General features: G+C 38.6%; 1 protein-coding gene across 1 annotated transcript in view; it reads right to left on the bottom strand.

Moving 5' to 3' along the window:
* Positions 1–22,832, bottom strand: part of MLLT3 (MLLT3 super elongation complex subunit) — a 115,701-nt gene that overhangs the window by 58,570 nt on the left and 34,299 nt on the right. Inside the window, exon 3 of the mRNA XM_014870525.2 lies at positions 1,157–1,239. Within this exon, the coding sequence (XP_014726011.1) occupies positions 1,157–1,239 (83 nt within the window). The remainder of the gene's footprint in view (positions 1–1,156; positions 1,240–22,832) is intronic.

Raw genomic sequence — 22,832 nt, 5'->3', positions numbered from 1 at the left:
TTTTTCAATAAGGCAATTTTAATTTCACAGAGTTAACTGTCCACCAAGAGTCAATATTGGGTGCAATATTTTGTAACTTCTCCATCAATGACGTGGATGAAGGGGCAGGTGCCTCCTCAGGCCGTTCATGGCTGACACAGAGCTGGGAGCAGTGGCCATAGCCCAGAGGGCCGGGCAGCCCTTCAGAAGGGCCTGGGCAGGTGGGGAGATGGGCAGAGAGGAACTGGCTGAAATTCAACAAGGGCAAATGCAGGGTCCTGCACTGGGGAGGAACAACCCCAGGTACCAGCACAGGCTGGGGCTGACCTGCTGGGAAACAGCTCTGAGGAGAAGGGCCTGGGGTTCCTGGGGGACAGCAAGGTGTCCATGAGCCAGCAGTGTGTCCTGGTGGCCAAGAGGGCCAAGGGTGTCCTGGGGTGCACTGGGAAGAGCATTGCCAGCAGGTCACAGGAGATGATCCTGCCCCTCTGCTCCACCCTGGTGAGGCACCTCTGGAGTGCTGTGTCCAGGTCTGGGCTCCTCAGGACAAGAGAGACACAGAGCTGCTGGAGCTGGTCCAGCAGAGGGTGACAAAGATGATGAGGGAATCTCTTTTAGGAGGAAAGGATGAGAGAATTGGGCCTGTTCAGCCTTGAGAAGAGACGACTTTGAGGGACCTTCGTGTTAACAAGTATCTGAAGGGAGGGTATCAGATGATGGATCTAGGCTCTGTTTGGCCGTGCCAAGCAATAGGACAAGAGTCAATGAGCACAATGATGCACAGGAAGTTCCACCTGAACATGAGGAAGAGATTCTTTAGCATGCAGTGATCAAGCATTGGAACAGATTGCCCAGAGAGGCTGTGGAGGCTTTAGGGATACTCAAGAACTGTCTGGACACAATCTTGTGCCATGTTCTCTGGCAATACCCTGCTTAAGCAGGGATGTTGAACCAGATGACCCCCTGTGGCCCCTTCCAAACCGACCCATTCTGTGATTATGTGAAATAAAATTACACATTTCTACATGCTACATTAATACTGGGTTGAGGAACAGCATTGATAAAGATAGCTTTAAATGTAATTCTTAACCAAGTTTACAAACTAAACTTCAAAACTTAAAAAATCTCACTTCCACATGATTTTTTATTTTCTTATGAAAATCATGAGATTCCATACCTTGTTTTTGAAGTAAACCTCAATGGGTAAAATGAAACCAGCATATCCAGATTCTTCAACTTTGTAGGGTGGATCCTTGCACACTGAAACAGATAAAAAACAGTATTAACAAAAAACAAACAAACAAAAACCAACAAAAACAAAAACAAACAAACAAACAAAAAAAACCAACAAAAAAACACCCAAACCACAACCTAAAATTCATAAGCAAGCCACATGAGTAAATCTGAGACAATTGTTGTATGTGGCACCATTAAACCACACACACACAGCAGGATGTATTTGTGCATAACCCAACCTGAATTTTGCAGGCAAATATTTCCTACCTGCATAAAACCTCCACTTTATGGATAGGAAATCTTTATCTCAAATTTGAAAACTTAATTATCAGGGAAGGAGGAACACAACACAGCACTCCATCATACAGTGAAGAACATGAGGAAGGTTAACTATGATATTATGTTTAAATAATATCCAGGTTCTCCTTACAGGATTCAGACTTCTGTAACAATACAGTGCATATTATTAGCCATAATACCATCTTTTTCTTCAAGTTCTCAGTTTAATGCAAGGGCTTTTAGCTACTTTGAGTCCCCACAGTACTGAATAGCAGATCTCTGAAGAAAGTGGCACTAGCTGTCAACTCCGGACAGTGACAAAAAGCAGGTTGTTACAGAACTTGGAACAGAAGCCATCTCTGCCTTCTCCTGTTTGATTACATGGCAATCTCATTACAGAATTCAAGTCCCTGTAACACATCAGCAAAAGGGGAGGCTAAGCTTGAGAAACCATGCATCTAACTGCAGCATCAACTCAGATGTTTCCAAATGCTGCATTGCTATGTATGACAAATCATATCTATGGCACTACCATCTCAGTGAAGGTTTCTCTACTGTAGATTGGTAGAACGATGCAATTAATAACACAAAAGGTTATCTCCCCAGAAACATTTCCTCTAGCTCTGTCAACCTAGCTGACTGGATAAAAAAAACCAAACTATCAGATGAATCACTATTTACTCAGACATATACTCCTTTCAGAATTGCCTGGTAGTTTGCAAAAAGAATGTATTGCAATTAACTGTACAGGGCCTGATTACCAAAATTATTCTTTTTAGCAAAGCACCGCAGATGGGCGCTTAAAATCCTTTTTGCCTCCTGGCAGAAAAAAACAGAGGAGCTATATTTTGTCGAGTGGGATTTGAAAGGTTTTGAAAAAAAGCATTACAAAGATTGGTCAAATCTCAGAGAAAGTTTCAGACTAAGGTCTTCAGTTGGAAACGAAACTGGATGAATTTCCCAGAAGTAGTATTTCACCTTATATTGGCATATCTTCTCCTAAGAAGACTTGCCAGCATTTGAAAAATGTAAATATAATAGCCCTAGTTAAGCACTGAGGTTACAGTAATATGTATTGGCAATTTTTCAGTCAGCGATTCCAGCTCCTCCTCTGCCTGCAGTAGACAACTTGAGGAGAAAGCCTTCACAATACTTTTTGGTCACACAGAAGATTACACAAAAATGGGAAAAGATTAGACAGCAGATACTTAATCAGACAAATGCACAGGTTTAAAAATGGTGATTTCAGGCTGCATATTTGTGACATTGCAAATATCATATTAATTCTTCCAGAGCCCTTAACTGGTGCAGAAAACCTCATTAGCATAAATATTTTTCATTGCCTCCCTCATTAAGCTCTTCTTGCAGATTTACACAGCTGTTTACCATGCTCAATAATATCTCATCAAAGTCTCACGGCTCTTCAAAGAATCTTTAACAGCTCCCAGTTTTGATAAAGCCTGGATAATGGGATGCAGAACAATCACTAGAAAACTAATTTGTGCGTCTTCCCAAACTGAAAGATGGGCTTTTAGCACAAGGAAAATTCTAGTCTTGTGAATGAAACCTTCTTGAAGAGAAACAGAAGTGATTGAGCAAAGCTCAGTGCTATTGTGTATGTGTAGATTGCAGCTATTACATTCTTCTCACATTTTCTGTGGAAGTCGCCACTGACAGAGCATACTGACAGAAAAAGCATTTCTGTGCACTCTAAAACAGCACTCCCTGGAATAAGTTTTGTTTTATTCGACTGTCATAAGGAGTAATCAGGGCTTCTGTGACATGTGGTTTAGCCAAGCCAACAGGAAATCATCCCAGCAAGGTATGTTGAGCAGAAAAAAGAGAAGTGGCAAGAGTTAAGTAAGACACAGAAAAGGAAGTAAAAAAAATGAAAACAAAATAAAAAAACCCCAAAACTGAACAGGAGAGAAGAGGGGGGGAAAAAGTCCCAAATCTGTAGTGTAGAAGCTAAAGAGAAACAAAAGCAACTTGTAAATATAGACGAACAGAACTCAATCAACAAAATAAACTAGGAAGGAGTGATTTTGAAAAAGAAAGCATCTGGAGTCCCTAACAGATTTCCCAAAGCTTGCTAGGAAAAAAGTGGCTATGGCAGACTAGGTACATAAGCAGAAAACGCTTCCTTGTTACAAACAATTTCCTCCTGATCCACAGGGACAGAGGCATTTCACATCTGACTGCTCCTTTCCTTTAAAGTGGCACCTAAAAATGCATTTCAAGTGCAAGACCAAGTGTCTTGAATACCATTTACCACTAAGTTGATTATTATGGTCGGTTTCTTTCTCCTAAGGAAAACGTTTGTACGAACACAATTTTCTCCCTCTCTGTTGTATCTTTTGACTAGGTGGTCCAAATTCAAGGCAGTCTCTACAACTATTAAGGCCCTGAAGGTTCCTACAGACCCAGTTAAAGACTGGCATCTGATAAGGCAGTTCCAGGGAACATCTTCACTGAGATGCAGGAAGAAACATGCAACAACATACAGAATAACAAACCAATTATAACAGTGCTGCCTGTCACAAGAGTTGTAGATCCAGGAGAAGTAAAAAAACATAAGCGAAATTATACATATTTCTTTACACGCACTGGCCACAGAATAAAATGTGAGGGTTTTGTCGCCTGTGCAAGGCAAATCAAGGAGTTTAACTCAGTTGATCAGAGCACGGTGGGAATAATACCAACATTATGCATTCAATCCTTGTACGGGCCACTTAAATTTAGGACTCTATCATCCTTGTGGGTCTCTTCCAAGTTAGAATATTTTGTGAGCTCATGGTACTGACCTGTTACTGTATGTTCATCAGAATAATCATTTTTCTTCTCCCATAAATGAAAATTTTAGTCTTAATGTATCTGCAAATACATTTGCTAAATAGATAGAGCAACTAAAACAATTTTAGGTGCAACTTTGAAATAAAGATAGGAGCTCATGCAATGCAATCATACTGCTGAAGTCTGTCCCTTATGTTCATCATGTTTCATTGTACTGTTGGATCAATATTACTGTAACAAGCAGTAACACTTGGTATGTTTAAGGCCACAGAATGGAAATTAGATCAAACAGGTCTCTAATTATAGCTAAAGCTCTTTTCTAATAATGCATAGGAGCTTGAGCAGAGATGAAACCAAATGACAACCAAAAGTTGTAAAAAGATAGACGGAATAAGGGAAGGGGTAAAAGCAAGAGCAAGAAGGCTCAGGTGCTAGGACAAGAAGAAGGTGCAATGATGGTTTCCCTTAATGGTGAAGAACCACACACATGTGCATACGGGTATGACTGCACAGGTGATCAGTTCTAGTACTGGGCACACTTCAGGTGCTCACCTACAGTACTACTGTCACATAACCTCCTGTGACAGACCACTGTTCAGCCACTCAGCTGCAATGCTAGCTGTATTACAAACAATTAACAGGAATAGTCAAAAACATCCTGGTTATGCTGATCCATTAATTTTGAGCTGCCTTCCTATACAAACAGGTTCCAGTAATCAATAGATGAGAATTAATAGATGAGAAGCTCCTCAAACAAAACCTGCCTTCCAGCAAGCAACTGCAAGGTATTAATGGGCATCAGTAACAACAATATTATCACTACTACTACATGATTAATACGGATTTCTTCTTAATAATGATTCAATATCTGTTTAGGTTACATTGCCTAATCATACTACCAAGAGGCCCTGAAGAGAGATCTTGACAAATCAGAGGGCTGGGCAATCACCAAACTGTATGAAGTTTAACAAAGACAAGTGCCAAATTCTGCACCTGGAATGGGGCAACCCTGGATATGCAGAGAGACTGGGAGATTAGACACTGGAGAGGACTGCTGCAGAAAGGGACCCTCCCAAATCAGGATATTCCATGAATCTGTGACACTCATTCTACATGTAAGAAAGAAATGAGAGTGCTCAGTTCTCATCTAGTGCATTCTACAACTGAATTATTTTCATAATGCCTGCAGAATGAGTCAGCCATGATCACAGAAAGTCAGAACAAGCATTGATGATTACCTGCCTCCTTTCTATCACGAGAATACACCTTCTCTACAGCTCATATAAATTCCTTAAATCACTTATCTCAAATGTTTTATTTCGTTATTCCACAAGTGAAGCACTATTTTCTCTTTCACAAATGCATTCCCATGAGTTGCATCAGACATTAACTGACACTTAAGGCACAGATGCAATCAAGCCACAATGCCACATTTCACTGACAGTGACTACACTGAAGCATTTGGGCATAAAAATAACAACAAAATTCTAGTTAAAACTATCATTCTTAAAAGCTTTAACATGAGATTTGTTTGCCATTTTAGCGCTCTATAACACTTCGTTATGGATAGTTTTTTCTTTATTAAAAATACAGTCCGAATGAACAAATAAAGGCAGAAGCTCCCTTTAAGCAGATTTCAACACAGTATCAGGATGATGCAGAATAATGTCTGCAAGAATTCACACATATTTTATATATCCTGCAGGATACACAAGGTGGGTAACTGTAAGAAGTGATGCCTTCTTAAAGAGAACTGGTTTAGCCATAAGGTTTTTTGTACTAGTATTTATAGATACTTGCCCATTATTTGCTCACACTTGTCACGCTCTGACCAACTTTTCCATCTATTCAATACCACGTTCCTTAAAAGAAATCTCGAAATGAAGGGGTGGCATTCATTTTCAGAGGCAGGCAGATTGTGGTACCAAATCCCTTCTACAGCAATAACTCAGCTTTAAATATTCAGCTCTGATTTTTTAAAAGCTCTTTGACTCTGCTATTCTGCAGCTCACCTTGCCAGCTGGAAAGGTCTAATACTTGGATTCTTTGAAAAAAAAAATACAAAAACAGCCTGGAAGAGAATGGCTCTGTTATTTTCTAACTTCAGGCACACGTTAATATATAGAAAAAAAAAATCTAGGCAGGTTCAAACAAACTAGTAAAAATCACTAAAATGGGCAGGATTTAAGTGGTATGTCCTAGACTAGGAATAAGGAGTGTCTATTTGCTTTATGCTGACACATACTTCATGAGAAACATAAAACCCCAAGAGAAAGCACAGAAGGCATTAAAAGTTCTAAGACTGGGCTCTCAGCACTGCATTTACAGACATATTACAATGTCTCCCTCACATACAGAGTGATCAGATCCCACCACTTCTACCAACTGGATAGGATAGCAAGATACAGCTTAAAACCCTTTAAAGTGAACCCTAACTAAATTTTGGAGTGACATTTTCTGTACACACTGCCTACTCTCCAACCATTAAATTGCTTCGTCATCAACTGAGAACAATCTAATACACAAGATAGGAGGGCAGGGAAGTCTCCAAGTCTGTGGCTGAGTTTGGACTCAATCACACTTGGGCTCCATCAGGAATTTAGAAAGCAACATGGTCATCTCTGAACCTTGTGACTCAGAGGGAGGGTCTCACCATTTTACATGCTTATTCTTTTCCATCTCTGGTCTGTGTGAATCATTCTAAGTTGATTCTAATCCGATTTTGCTTTGTGTATTTCATCTACACAATATGTGATAGAGTGAAACTTGTCATTGAACTTTGTTAGTCAAAAATTTATATTAAACCTGCTTTTGCTACTATCTTTGACAGTATTTTAAGCAACCTAAACCACTCATTTGCAAGTCACTGTTACGTGTGATGGAACTCTGCTTTTCTGAGGATGGCTGAACTTTTGCCTACCCATGAAGGAAGTAGTGAATAAATTCCTTGTTTTGCTCTGCTTGCATGCAAAGCTTTTGCTTTTCCTATTCAACTGTCTTAATCGCAACCCACAAGTTCCCCACTTTTATCCTTCCAATTGTCTCCCTCCTCCCACTGCAGGGAAATTAATAGGCTGTTGGGTGGTGCATAGATGCCAGCTGGGGATAAACCACAATATTACCCCTCCAGGACTTCCAGCAGAAGGACCATTTTCCAGATATAGAAAAATCCTCAGGCAGCTGCAAAATTTTCAAAGTCCAGTACACATCACAGATGGTGCAGAAGCCCCTCCTCTTGACTAAAGGACAGAGAAATTTGTCACCTGTATTCTGCACTTCACACACAAGCAAAAGTCCCTACTTACACATTCAGAAGTTACTGGAAATGTGTAGGATCATGCATAGTTTATGCCTGCCATCCCTTGTCTGCTCCCTCCCATTTCCTCTGAACAAAACAGGAATTCAAACAAAAAAGAAAAAGACATGAAAAAAATATGAAAAAACTAAATAAGAAAAAGAATAAAAACGAGTACTTTTAAACTGAAGTCATTCCTACATTTCCTGCTTTATGTCTTGAAAAAAAAAAATCTAGAAAATCGTATTTTTTCAATACAGTTTCTACAATTTCTCAAAAATTACTGTTAAAAAATATACTTATGTCTCAGGTATCAATGGAGTACAGCACTTCCAGAAACACCTGGTCTAGAAGTCTCTTAGACAAGCATGACAATAAAGCAAAAGAAAAGCTCTTTAACAACTGAACTGCATCTAAAGCTGCCTGGATAATAACATAATAAACAAAAAAAATTCTCTTTGATGCAAAACCCATTAGGTATAACACTAAAAACTCAGACAACAAATGTCAATTTGCCCTGTAGATACCATTAGTATTTAAGAGTAATGAAATTTTCCAGTAATTGTGCACTAATACGTTCTCATATTTGTATAGAGGGTACAGCCCTTGGGATTTTCTTCTTTACTTAGAAAAACAGGTCCCACATTTGCAGACTTGAAGTAATTTCTTTCTTCGTTATTAATGGGAAGAAGAGGTATATCATTAAAGACTTTGCATAGAGAATATTTTTTCTTAACCTGCGGACAGATACTTCACACAATAACTCTTACTCTCTATTTTAACTGCATTATGTTACGTAAGGATCAAACTGGGAATAAGCATTTCAGAACCAAAGTCCATCTGTATACCAGTGATGCCATAACTGTGTCAAAATTTTGGGGTTAAAGAAATTTTACAAGCAAGTTAAGACTAATTTTTTTTTCCTCACATCCTTCATGGTTATTTTACTTGATTCACTGCAGAATGAGTAAGGCTGCAAGGGACCACAAATGGAGCATCTGGTCCAACCTTCCTGCTCAAGCAGGGACATCCTAGAACATGGCACAGGTTTGTGTCCAGACAGTTCTTGGGTATCTCCAGTGAGGAAGACTCCACAGCCTCTCTGGACCCTCTCCAACAGCTCCTTGTCTCTCTAGTCCTGTGGAGCCCTGAACTGGACACAGCACTCCAGGTGTGCCTCACCAGGGCTGAGTACTGACCAAGCTGTCCAATAGATCATAGCTTTCTTAGGCAAAAGTGTAGCTAAGTTTTTTCTTATGCATAAAAGCCATTCATCATACAGTTCATCTGGATTAAATTGCATTTGCAAATTGGTCTTTTTTTTCTTTTAAAAAATACCACAAAACTATTTGGAAAGCTATTAATGGAAACATTACCAAAATTTTACTCATTTATATGCTATAGAATAAACAATTTCCTCTGTAATCCCTAGCTGTATTTGTTTCTGAGAGAAGCTACATAGCATTGTTTCCAATTTTCCAGTCAGCAACATCTTTCCAATTTCACTGTTGAGTTGCAAGCATTCAGTAAAAAGGAAATAGTTTTGATTATAATTCTTGAAAGAACAATTTTGGGGATTGTAACTTAGTTACACAGATCTTGGGGAAAAAAAAGTGCAGTGCTTCGTAGTAACATTTACATAGGCAAACTGCTAACACTAGTTTTTTTAATCAAATATACCAATCTTTGTTCAGACACCATTATCACACCAACAATTCTTCTAAAAATCACTGGAAAAGCTACGTTTTGGGTTTGTGACGAATATCTAAATGGAAACACTAAACATGTTGCTCTTTGCAATGTATTTATCCTGCCTTGGTATTCCTCTGGCACATATTTTCTCCATGTATTGTATTGATTAAATAGCAGCTTGAAAAGCAGAGAGTAGAAATAATCCCGTGTCAACATCTTGAACAAAAATTAGAGTGCATACCACCAGCTAGACATATAAGAAACAAGTAATCTTAAACCACTCTAGTTTCATTAGTTATCAAGACTTTAAAAAAGACTGCAGAGGAACAAAAATTTAACACTTTTCTTCAGTTTTGATAAGGGGAACGTAATGATTCACCTTGGGTGAAGAAAGGCAATTCAAACTTGCAAGGTGACTTATGTGCAACAATTTCAATCTAAAACACATCCTCCATTTAATATTCATTTATAATTCTCTCAGGTATTACAGTAGATATTGTCTAGAGGACATTACATTACTCAAAATGAAAATCATCACTTTATGCTAGTACATCATATGCTTTCAAAGGAGTCATACTCTCAGAGCAATTTTTTTTTATATAAAGGCAGATTTTTTTTTTTTTTTTTTGCTTGGAGACAATTTATCCAAACCATTATTTCCCATAGTAGATTGACTGATTGGCAATAGTTAATTGCACAGGAAGGGTTTTTAAAATCTGGCATATTTAATTCTAGAGATTCCTTACCTTTCTTATTTTTCACTTGATAGTTTCTTCTGATTTTTTTGTTTGTTTGGGTATTTGTTTTTGTTATTAGTTTTACCCCCAACAAACTGGGGATATACTACTTCACTACCTAAAGCTGTAATTGGAGGATTAACCCTGATATGTAAATGGACCAAACTTATAACTGTATGAAAAACTTGTGACCATCATCTATCTTGAGTGTAACCCCTCTCAGAGGCTTCTGACTGCTCAAATGAAGGCCTTTAATAAATACCTGCTTTCATGCACTTCATCTTAACTAGCTTCTGTTTTAGGTACCATTCCAAGGCATCAGCTGTACTAGCTTGAACGCAAACCAGTGAGAGATTCCATATCAGAAGCACAATTTAAGAGGAAAAAATTAAATAAATGCCAGAAACACTGGCTTAACCTGACAGAGTCAGGATACAACCTGACACCCTGTCAGTCACAGTGGTGGTAGCAGTCTGATTAAATGGTGGCTGCAATTCTGTTGAAGTGGTAGGTGTGGTCCTGTTGAAGCAGTGATCCTGTAGAAGGGTCTTCTCTGAAGGTCCAATGGTGGTTATGGAGCTCCTGTCCTCTGGGAATCCAGTAGGTAGGGCAGTGCGTGGTGTTCCAAACCTCAGATTTTATGCAGATAGGAATGCTTGTTTCCTCCCCTGGGGTGGAGCATCTCACAGTGGGATGATGTAATTTTTGAGTCATGCAGTGAGGCTTGACGGCCCATTAACAGAAGATATCTCCCACCAGAGGGAATTACCAGGGATGAGCCATGGAAGAGACAGCACTGTTCCACCAGGTCTTAACAGCTTATGGAAATGGAGATAGAACATACACTTTTGCTTACATCTTACATTGTAACCTAAGACGGCGGTTCTCTGGGTTTTTTCAATAGCAATTGCCCTAGGAAATTGTATGAATACACACATCTTAGATTTTGTTCTCAGTCTGATCTTCACAGATTTGAGAAAACTCCAAAGCACCATGTGTATGCAGTTTGTTGTTCAGTTAAGAAACTAAAAGAAAGGCTATGTGTCTGTGTTTCCCTAATCAGAGCAAAACTCTTAAGCAGGCATCCCCATTAATTTTTCTGTACATTTTCAAAAGATTAAATCCTTCCACCAGCCAAGTGTTTTAAAAGTAACATGATATATCAAAGACAGTGTTAGTTTTTAAATTGATGATGTTCCTAGTAATTTAATTTCAAAAAGGTAAGCACAAAACTCAACAAGACATCAGCCCCCAGTTTGACTGCCACACTTTTGGAGCATCTGTGTCTTTGCCTTTCTTTAAAATTGCTTTTCAAACTAGAACTCCAAACCTAGACAACATAACAGAAAAATTGCCTCCAAAAACACCATCCTTCCCCTTTTTTTTTCTCTTGTGACATGATATTCTGCTGCCATTTACCATGGTTTCCCCTGCAGGAGCCTTTGGACACTTTTGGAGATTTCAAAGGGATGGCAGACAGAAAGCACCTAAACAGCAAAGAAAGTAGAACTTGTGGCTAAAAAGCACATGTCCTTATTCAAAGCAAGTGGAAGGGGAAGATTCAGTAGACAGTAGCAGAAAAGTCTCACTTGGTACAGAAGCTAGACAAGTAGCATCTCAAGCTGTAAGCTCTGGATTTGGGTGTGCAGGCACTGGAAAGGGTTCCTCTGCAGGTGCTGCTCTCCCCCCGCCACCCATTCATTTAAGGGAGCACTCAGTAGCTTCTATAAGCCCACATATACCCTAACACTTGTCCTCTAAAGCAGGCCTCATAGGAAGTGAGGCTGAACCTGTGCCATCACACATTTCCCCTGCAGCAGCAGCAATCAGCAGCCCCTAGTCAGCATGAACCCAACACTCAGGATCACCTCCTTGCTCCACACCACCTACATATACTTGTGTTCCCCATTTGCTTCTCTGCCACCAGTCATAGTAAGGGCTAGTTCTGAATGGTCTGTTATCTGAGAAACTGAACACAAACAAAAAACCCTTTGCCTAAAGTAAGATCACAGTGTCAGAAAAACGCCATCCACAGCCTCATGCTGAGTGACCACTGAAGAACCTTCCACAAGCAAAATGCAACATACTACAAAGAAAACAATAATAAAATTGAGGCTGAAGACTCTCTAGTGCACTTCAGTACAAAAACCCAAAGCAAAGCTAATAACATGCCAGTAGGAGCCCCACATTTGAAAGGTGGGGAGAACCTTGAGGTGGAATAGAACGAGAGGGCTTTTGTTCTAGCAGACAACTCCCACATATATCTTCAAGAACTGACTGCTGTCAGCAGCAGAACTTCAGCCACGTGCTTCAGAAACTAAGAACACTTCCATGGCTGTTTGCCATGCCATTTTAGACAGACTGCAATTACAGGAAATACTGAAGGAGATGGAATAAATCAGTCACACAGTTGTCACCTGTAGAAATTCCCAAACAGGCTTTCTGCAGGTTTTGAGATGGGACACATTTAGATCTCTTCTATTTAATAATTATTTACTTTTCAGAGTCCTCTAAGACAAGCCTTGCTAACATAAGTAGGACTAAGCTAAGAGAAGCAATCAAAGGACAGGAATTGAAAACATACATAGCAAATTAATTATTTTTAGAATATTTCACCATTATCTTCCAAAATGTCCCAAAGTTGCTTTATGAAGAATATTTACTTATGTGCACAAAAGACAGTATGACAAAAAACAGTTAAGCTGTATAATGGTCCACATAGTAGTAGCAACGGAACATTCTTCATTTTCCTCAACTTTACATGCCTCTGAGGACAGTACAAAGGACCAAACCACTTGAGAGTAGATTTTGGGGAAAGGACAAATCAACAGCATCTCTCCCTTGCACTTTGCTTTACTTAAGAGCAAAAGACAGACTGACTGAAATTCATGTTGAGCCATTCTGAATTTTTCTTTCACAAGCAATCACAAACAGACTTTAAGCTTTCCCACAGACAGAGCAAGCTGAAGCATTTAAGACACCCAAGACAAAAGCAAGCAATAGTAGGGATGGCCACTTTACAAGTAGTGGTACACAACAGGAGAGAACTTCCCAGTAATAAAAAACCCACAGCAAAGTCAGTCTTAAAACAAGGCTAACAGTTGAATGCAGGGTCAAGAAAAGTATAACCAGCTCCTACTTGAAGACTTCAGAACCATTAAAAATATCAGGGTGTACTGGAAAAGTAGCATATAGACATAATGTACTGCAGAAAAAAAAACCTGTGTGAAACAGAACAAATACAGAACACTCACACTAACAATCTTAATTTTATTTATTGAACAGGGAGACTGTTTTGACTTTCATCATTCTTAATGAGGCATTTTTCAGTATGAGTGCTATTTACAACATTTATTAATGACTGAATATAAGACAAGTACCCTAGTGAGAAAAAAATCCTTGATGAAAGAGAATTACGTTATGTTCCAGCTGAGCATAATGAAGATAATCAGCTGATTTAATGTAACTTCCTACATTTAACAAGACAATAACAAATGGTAATCAACGTAGAGAAAAACAGATAATGAGAATTTTAAAAGACCTGCATGTAAACTATGATTCAGTTTTAAGTAACAGTCACTTAACACTTAGTCTTCTTTACATTCATAAGTAGGTTACCTCAGTAAACTGGATGACTGGCTATTTCAGTTACATATGTATCTGCTCTTGTGCAGTCTAACTTAACTACTCTGGGTAACAGAATTGCTGTAATACTCATGAGACATTGACTTACCCTCATCTTTTAAAAGATTAGATCATAAAATCAGGAAAAACTGAGAAACCTGAAAGGAAGTATTAAAAAGCATAAATTGCAACACCGCTGAGAAGAACAAAACTAAATCTGTGACACACTTTATTCAAGTAACATAAATAGGGTGCACAGTCACATGCCTACAAAAGCCACTGATACTACCTCAACATACACGCAAAAACTAACTATTTAAGACAGCTAAAGCAGCCCCAGACATGCATGCCCTTTCACAAACAGATGAGAATCATTTACCTCAATTTTTAGTCTGAAGTCTCATCAAAAGATTCTCACAACACTTCCCAATAATACGGACAAATTACTGTGACTTTGGAAGACATTAGTTACCTAAAGAGGATGCTTAATATGTGCTGGTAAATATTCCCTTGGAACTGCCCATCCTTTTTAACACCTAATCCACTTCATCTCTACTTGCTGTCATATCTGTACATGAACACACAGCACCTGAGTGTTTCAAACCTGCAGTTACTTTAAGAGACACAGTAAAGCTCATACAAATACAGTAGCTATAGGAAATACAGCAAAGTGCAACAATATGGCAAAGAAAATGCCAGTGGAATTACGTCACTTTCTGAAAGTGTCATGTTGCCAGCTTCAGCATCTAATTTCAGTCCCATCTTAAAAAAAAGATGCTCCACAGCAGCAGTCCCGCAAAAGTAGTGGTCTGTGGCACTAAACACACTGCAGTTCAGACTTAGGACACCTCAGAATGGACTCACAGATTTGAACATATAGAGCGGTAACCAAGTGCTCTCCTTCACAGGATAACTTAAAGCCTCTAGGCAAGAGGTGTACAGCATTTCAGTGCTGGTTCTGGCTCGGACAGAATTATATTTTTTCAGTGTCTTAAATGGGGCTACCATAAGCAGATTCTTGTTACCTAGCCTCAGTTATCAAGCTGGAAGCCAACACACCAAATTTCCTGTGAACCTACAAGCTACAGCTTGTGAAAATGCTTAAGCTCAAGTCTGTGTATTTTCTACAAGCAACATGTTTGCTAAGTTAAAGTGATCAATCTCAATTGTTATTTTATTATCAATATTTTAACTATTGAACTATGTAATTTTCACCTTCGTACCTTTACTGACTGTTTTTACAGTAAAGAATTTGCCAGGAAACCCCCAAGGTTCATCTGCCAGTGACCTAAGCATTTGGCAGCAACTTGGAGTATGGCTTCAACTCCATTAATTAAATGAGTAAGTCCCATGGAACTAAAACCAAAATAAACCCTGGTGTTACATGAGTATATAGACTTGCACTGAGCACTTTCTTTGGTTTATTTCTGTTCTTCTCTTTTGTCATCCCCCAGCCAAGAGTCCTCTCAGATAAGTAGGCAGAAGAATCCATATACCTGCCACTGCTGTTTCCTGCATGAAAAACGCAAAAAAAATACAGCTATGACTGTCCTAGGTCATAGTTAATAATTCTACACCTAACATTTGGCAGCTGCCCATATATTTTAGCCTTTGAAAGCATACATAATTGTGTAGGCAATGTGATGCCTGGACTACAAGTCAATCCATCCAACTCCTCCAAGGAGACTGAAACAGCGTGAAGATCCTCAATTGGAGATCAAAAAAACACCTTTCAATTTGTCTCTTGTATCTTCTTCCAGAGTTACCCCAAAATGCCTGAAGTAATTGTCTTATAAATACATATTGTCTTCAACACTTTTGGTCCCTCAGCTTATGTTTAAGGGGCATGGAATAACTTCATGCTGATTGTTCTGTCCCAGAACAAAGGTAGTGACTAAAAACAGCTTTCTTAGAGCAGTGCTTCTAAGAACAAGGTTCTTAGGGAGCATAGTGTAAAAGCTTGTCTGATATCCCACTTCCTCACCTGGAAACAATTTCTTTTTGCAAGTAAAGGAGACAGGAGTTGTTTAATACATATTTCTAAACGTTTTGGATTTTTTTACTTTAATGCTCTGAACTAGGACAGCTCATTTATCTCCTGTTGTCTGCTTCCAGCAGGCACAAAGAAGGATCTTTTTCACACACTTTTAAATGAGAACATGATTTTTTTTAAATGGTGCAGCTGGTTATTGTTTGACACCCATCAAACAATTGAGAAAATCATTCAGATTAAGGGTTATGACTAGGACTCAGTTACCAAATTAACGTTGAATACAATACTTCTCATTAGTTATTCGCTTGGAAGAAACATGTGGACACAGAGTTACTAGCAATTCTTTCTACCTCCCAACTCTCATTCTCTTTGACTGTGACCATTATTATCTTTTGAAGTTCTTGCTTTGTTCACTTCCCTCTAAATGTTAATATTGACATATTTTGAACACGCAGTGTGTTCAAGCTGACATTCTCTACAAAGAGCATTTATCCTCCCGCTCCTAGGAAACATTACCAGGCTTCATCAGAAAGTAAAGGCAGATGGACAAACTGTGCGTGCGCTTTTGTTTCCCACTCCCGAGAGCAGAAATTCAGAAGAATGAGATTCAACATCTACTTTTCTGCCTCAGAAGAGGTCATGAAAATGACTAGAGGGAAAGCAATCTGTTCATCTGTCCCTAGATCTGCTAGGGCCCATGCTGAGAAATATAACATTTGAAGAAAGCAGCATGATTTTCCAGAAGTTACAGAAAAATGTAAAAGCTATAGTCTTAGTCTTGAAAGTTTCACACAAGGTAATAGACCTATAATACTGTTTCCTTCATGACCTTGTCTGATGGTGGCTACAAAATGGGGACCACAGAAAGAAAAAAGAACGCATTCTATTGAAGCTTAAATGCCTCACAAGAAGATAAAAGGTTTGACTAAGACAGAAAAGCAGTTCTCAGAACAGCCCTTACTTCAGATTTTGTATGAAGTGTGGCCTGTGTGCCTTGGGCATCTTCACCCACTCCCAAGGCTTCTATCCAGGGTATTTTTTAGTTTCTGGGGGAAGGATAAACCTCCCACATTTCTGAGGACTTCACAAGTGTTGATGTGTATCTAGGCTGATGGGTCAGGAAGAGGGACAGTGGAAAAGGCCCATATCAACCTCAGTGTTTGTTGCCTGTCCTACACTGGTGGCAGTAATTTGGGTCTGTACTCCTTGCCACAAGTTAGTAATTTTCATAAGATACAGAAAAAGTTAATATCTTCAACTCTCGTTGCTTTCTGAGGGATATGTAAAAGTGAGAAAAAAGCTTTGGTTCCTTAAGGAAAGCAGTATAGCTTACACATTTCTTATTGCTAGCCATGCTGCTTAAGATGCACTTATGCATCGTTTATAGTATAAACTCAGCTTTAGTTTTTCTGTTCTCACTGAATTTGATTGCCTGCCTGTCTGCTCTTTGCTTACAGTAAAAATTCCTTCAACAAAGCATTTGTATTCTGATCATCTTGTGAATTACACTGTTTTTTCCCCTCATGTTCTATAAAATACAGTTTTCCCACAAGAGCCTCTAATATGTACCATCTGTACCAGGATGAAATTCCCAGAGGCTAGTAGCTTATTCGACTTGTGTCTCCTTGGCACCTAAACATTTTTCCATGGTTAAGTCAGCTGTTGGTGCTTAAATTAAGTATTAAGAATACATTTAACCCCCTGGAACTTGAGCTCAGGCCACAGCAATTACTAGTACCTCTGATTTTTTAGGAAGTTTATTCATTCAGTTTTGTCATCAGTAACATGACTAACATTCCAAGTCAAGCTAATAGAAGCTTGAAATCCAAAGTTAATACTCAAAAGAAATTAAGAAACTTCTTTAGGGAAATTCCATGGAACTACTCTCTCCCCGGTGAAAATATGCTGCTTTACTGAATCTTTTCATATTTTCAGTGTATTTTATGTTCTTTAACACAATATCTTAAGTCTACAGTACTGTAGCTACAAGAATTTTCAACCACTGCAAGACAAATAGAGTAGTAACTTAGTTCACATACAAGTGTTTGACCAAGGAAACTAGTATTATTGGCACCAACTTTTGGAGGATTCGGGTGGGGGCAAGGAGATGGGAAACACTTTGTTTTATATCTTCGGTAAAATCAGTGGCAGAATCATGAAGAGACAGACACTAGGGCACTAGGGGCTGCTGACTAACAAGATACGGCTTTACCCATAAAATCTTCCATTTTGCTACACTTGACAAAGTTGAACCTGAACCTGTTCTTATATTCAATATTCACAAAAGGCACAAAATAAATCAACAGAACCAAGCAGATCTTTCACACACATCTGCCCCTAAGCTGGTCTGAAAATAGCATGCCCTCTAGGCAGCAATTACCCGACATGTTCTACCACTCCTTTCAAAGCGAGTTTAAAATTCTGAGCTAACACTTGGGGATATATCACACAACTGCATGCACAATTTCTGTCAGTCTTAGTACTGTTAAGCACCAGTGATAAAGCATAATAATTTTGGACTATCTATGAGAATTTAATCAACTAAAAGACAACAAAATTTTCCTCCCTCTAACATTAGTGCTGATTTAAAAAAAAACAAAACAAACAAAACAACAAAAGAAAAATATCTAAGGGGAGCCCTTTAAAAATAATAACAAAATATTTAGAATACTGGTTCTTGGAACAGCAACAACTTACCTTGCTTCTAAAACAAATGAAAGACAATGAAGCACTGACTTCAAAAGGTGGACCATTGCAAATACAACATATGCCTGAATTGCAACTCAAGACTTGCAGGAACCACCAGACAATTAGCATCAACAAAATGAGGTAATCCTCAAAAGAGAGCCAGGTATGTTTATACACACTGGTATGTTTATTACACAGGTTATTGGAAGGGACCACTTCTCTTTCTCCAAAGTGTGACAACTACTAATAGATTTCTTGGTTCATTTGAACAATGTATCAACTAGAGACATTTTCATGTCTACATAAGATTTCTTTACAAGTCTTACACTAATACACTGTTCTTCTAAAAAACTTTTTGCTCAAATATTCTTATGTGGTTAAGTATGTTTTTCTAAAAGTAAAGAAACTTTCCACTTCTTGATAAAACTCTTGAAGGGGAAACCGGAATCCTAAGCAATGGTGACATTTCAGTTAGATCCTTTCCTATGAAACCCTCCATTTAAAAAAATTGAATTCAGCTCACTACAGAAGCAAAAGGTTACTACAATTGTTTCAGCTTCACTAAAAGCAAAGAACCTGCAGTACTTCTTGGCTTCCATTAATGGGAAATCAAGATTTTCAAGGGAGAAATGGATTTTTCATAATTTTTGCTGGGGTAAATTGTATTTGCACAGGATAAAGTCACACTGACTCCACTTTACATTGGTTCTTACTAACAGGTGGTAAAGACATCAGTGAGAAAACATATTGGGAAGCAGACTTTAATCAGGATGTACAAGAAGAAAACTAATACGACTAAATGAAAGCTGAAGTAGCAGCTAACAGTTTTCTGTTAGTTTCTTTATTTTATGAATTCACATTCAAGAAGCCCTTTTTCTTCAAAGTAGTTATTCAGTTGAAGTAGTATTTTCAGTGTTTTATACTTTAAGGAGGTTCGTGCATATGAGCAAGAGAATGATGCTCCACAAGGGCAGATCAGACTAGGGAGAAGTTTTACATTACATCAATATCCATGTCTTGTGGCCAACATAAATGACAGTAAGTGGGTCAGGATAACTGCTTGTAATAGCCCGTATTACAAAGTGCTTAAAATAGGACTACCGAGCTGTAATACTACAACCAAAAGCAGTAACAAACTGAAAACCATCTCCTTTGGGAAAGGACCAGTCCTTACCTTATCAGCTAGGATTACTGCAGCATTCTTCATTTAGGTAATTATAACATGCTTTAAGAAATTATCTGGCTTTCAACGAAGACATCAGCATTGCTAGAGGGATCACACAAATGACAGTACAAGACAGAAAGGCCTATGTCCCCTCAGCTCCAGCCTGCAGCAAAGTTTGGTGAAAGAAGGAAGCAGTTTTCTCCTTACTTTCTAGCTACAGATGCACTTACATAATCACAGTTCTTTAGTTTTACTGTCTTCATGTGCCATGAATATCATTGCTGTGAATTCACTGCTGGCTCACTTGTGAAAACATGATCCTGTTAAAGTATTCCTGATTCTTCTTTTCCTCATTTACTTTCATAAATACTTCAAACTTTCACTACCTCATTGCAAGCCTCAATATAAAATCGATGTACAAATGTTGTTTTCAATGCCATCTCATTTTCTGCAGTCATACCTGCATGTGCTAGTGTCTGCACAGAGAAGGAAGGTGTCTGCATCCTCATGACTGTGGAAGTGTAAGTCCTCTCTGCCATAAAGGCCAGGAATAGCATACTGCTGGAGTGGTAAGCCGACACAGAGTTTGATATTGTTTCATGTGGGAGACAATAAATCCTGCTCACTCCAGCCAACAGAAAACACGCTGGGAAAAGTTGAGCTAACAGCCAGGCAAAAGGCAGGTCCTGTAACCACAGAACAGGTTGTATGGCTGGGGTGTGCTTGCCTGGTGTGTGAGGCAGAGATTGTTTGGGGAGACACATGGACCCCACATGGGCAGAGAGCTGACGGGGAAAAGGGACCAGGAGCAGTGACAGGCAGACAATGCCTGGTGTTTGTTTGGGTTTAGTTTAGAACATAACTTCAGAACACATTGGAAGAAAAAAATTCACTGACTTGGTTTTGCCCACCCAAAAGCACTGAGCCACAGGTTCCAAATTTTTCTTCCACCTTTAAAAGGCATGCTTACCATGCAATGTAGCCCTTGCCTCTTTCACAAAGGTGCTAATAACAACCATATTTACACGTATCCAAAGAAAAACATTTTCCTTTTCTAGGGAAGACTGCAGAACACAGGTCCTAGGGCCATCACTTGCACCTTGCACATCCTCTCACAGGTTGTTTAACAAAAAATGCCAAATGTTACTCAGTTGTATTCCCCACTTGATGACTAATGCTGATGGAGAACATTCCTTTTTCTCACCTCTCTACCTCACCACCTATCGATCTTGCCCCTATGAATATATTAAAACCACAGCTGGTATTCTCTGGGTGCATATGTGGGAGATGCTCACTCATTATCATCAGCTAAAAATTTTAACCGTTTTTCCCTAATATCATCAGCTGAATCTGTGAAGCTTTACCCACAAATTTTGACATTGGACACTGTAAAATAGCTTTGAAATAAATGCTTTCCAATACAGAACAGTGCCACCAAAACAGTAAGAAACCACCAGCTACTCACTGATATTGATGATAATCAGCTACTGAATTGAAGGTCACTCTGGAGAAGACACACTTATGTTAAGAAGTTGGGTCAGATTGATATCAACTTGTTATTTATGCAGTGACAGCCTGTGGAAGCCCCATAATGCCTCCGTGAAGTACAAGGCACTCTATAAAAACACAGGAAGGTATGGGTTCCAATACAATGAGCTTATGTAAAAAAACCCATGAAATTTTGACATTTAGTTTCTGGTGACATGAAGTCCAAGCTAATTTAGCTATGATTTTACTTCAAGTCATCTTCTAACTAACTAGAACTATCCAAACCAGAAACTGGTGGAAAAGTTTAAAAAAAAAAAATCACTTATCACATAGCCTTCATAAGCCCAGAAATTTTTTTGCTCCTTCACCTTCATGCATTCTGTAGATTACATCTTACCTTTCTACAAAACAATGGTAGTCAATTTAAGCACCTGTGTTTAGTCAAAAGCAACTTGTCTATCCACAAAGTCTGTAAATAAAGAAGAGAATCTCATCTTCCAGTGATGCAAGAGAAACACATTAAAAAAAAAAAAACAACACAGGAAATTATCCCCTGCAAGCTCTACAACCAGCTCAGTTCAAACAAGTTTGTTTCTCTAATACAACACAAAAAAGATCAGAAACAGAAATATCTATGATAATGGCACTTGGACTTGCTCATGTATACAAATGACAGTGCACAAGTGGGAGGAAGAGACATTAACCTGCCAGTCTTGTATCTGTGCAACATTTTCTATTTCTCTTCTAGTTAGTATTTTACCATCTGTTGTATAAACTACTTTATGTCAAAAAAAAAAAAAAGATGCAAATGGCTGACTTAATGCTTCTTTGGGCTCATTTACAATCAATCCCAAGAAGCTGCTAAATGCAATTGTGCAGTCTTAGCATTAGTAATTTCTCACAGTTACTGTAGAACAGGATTAAATAATGGCACTACAAGAGTTTAACACAGTCTGCTGGTGGTTGTTTACACTATGGACAAGACAGCACATGCACACACTCCATTCCTCCCACCCCTTCCACCCCCTGCAATCAGCGGGGCAATTGGTAGGAGAACTACACACCCCCAAGGGTAAGGCCAGATACCTAGCAGGCAGTCACAGCAAAAAACTGCACTACTGTACACACTCAGAGTATCACAGTAATTGCTGACGATGATTAAACTGGTCTCCCCTATACTTTTTCAACTTGAATTCATTTAAAGCTCTACTTTTTTCTACAACTCTCTGGCATGATGCTTTATTCCCAAATTCACCTCATTGACAAGATTTTTGAAGTGACTTCACAATACACTGTAGTTCACATCATCCTGAGACATATTCTACATAAATTCACTGAGCAGAAATCAGAAATTAACTAAGGAATAAGGTAAAACTCATCTATTTTGGAACTGACTTATTTTTACCTGCTGTTACAATTGTAAGTACTTAGCTGTCACAATAGTAAACAAAATATTCTAAGGACATAGGTTTTCTGGCACAATGTAACACCTCTCAGTTCAAGACAAAAGGGTAAACCAGGAACACTGTGCCTTCTATAGTCCACTTTAGTCTTGAATATAAAATAAATAGAAACTGTTTTCATATCTTAATGCAAACATGGCTTTATCTATAGCATTTAGCAAAAGGTGATTATACACTTCCATATGATTCTCAGTTCTTACTAAAAGGCAAATTTCAATGGTTGCCTCCAAATCACCAATGTGATTATGTCAAAAGACTATGTCAAACTTGAATTCAGAAACACAAGAGACAGTTTACCCTACTGAGCAGAGGTTTAATAGCATCCTGTCAGAGATTTAATGTTTCATCTTAACTAGGCTGTTTCTTCTCTCCTCACTTTCCATACCAGAACACAGATCCT

Source organism: Sturnus vulgaris, chromosome Z (assembly GCF_052056855.1).
Source record: "Sturnus vulgaris isolate bStuVul1 chromosome Z, bStuVul1.hap1, whole genome shotgun sequence".
NCBI lineage: Eukaryota > Metazoa > Chordata > Aves > Passeriformes > Sturnidae > Sturnus > Sturnus vulgaris.
This window is presented reverse-complemented; position numbering and strand designations above follow the sequence as displayed.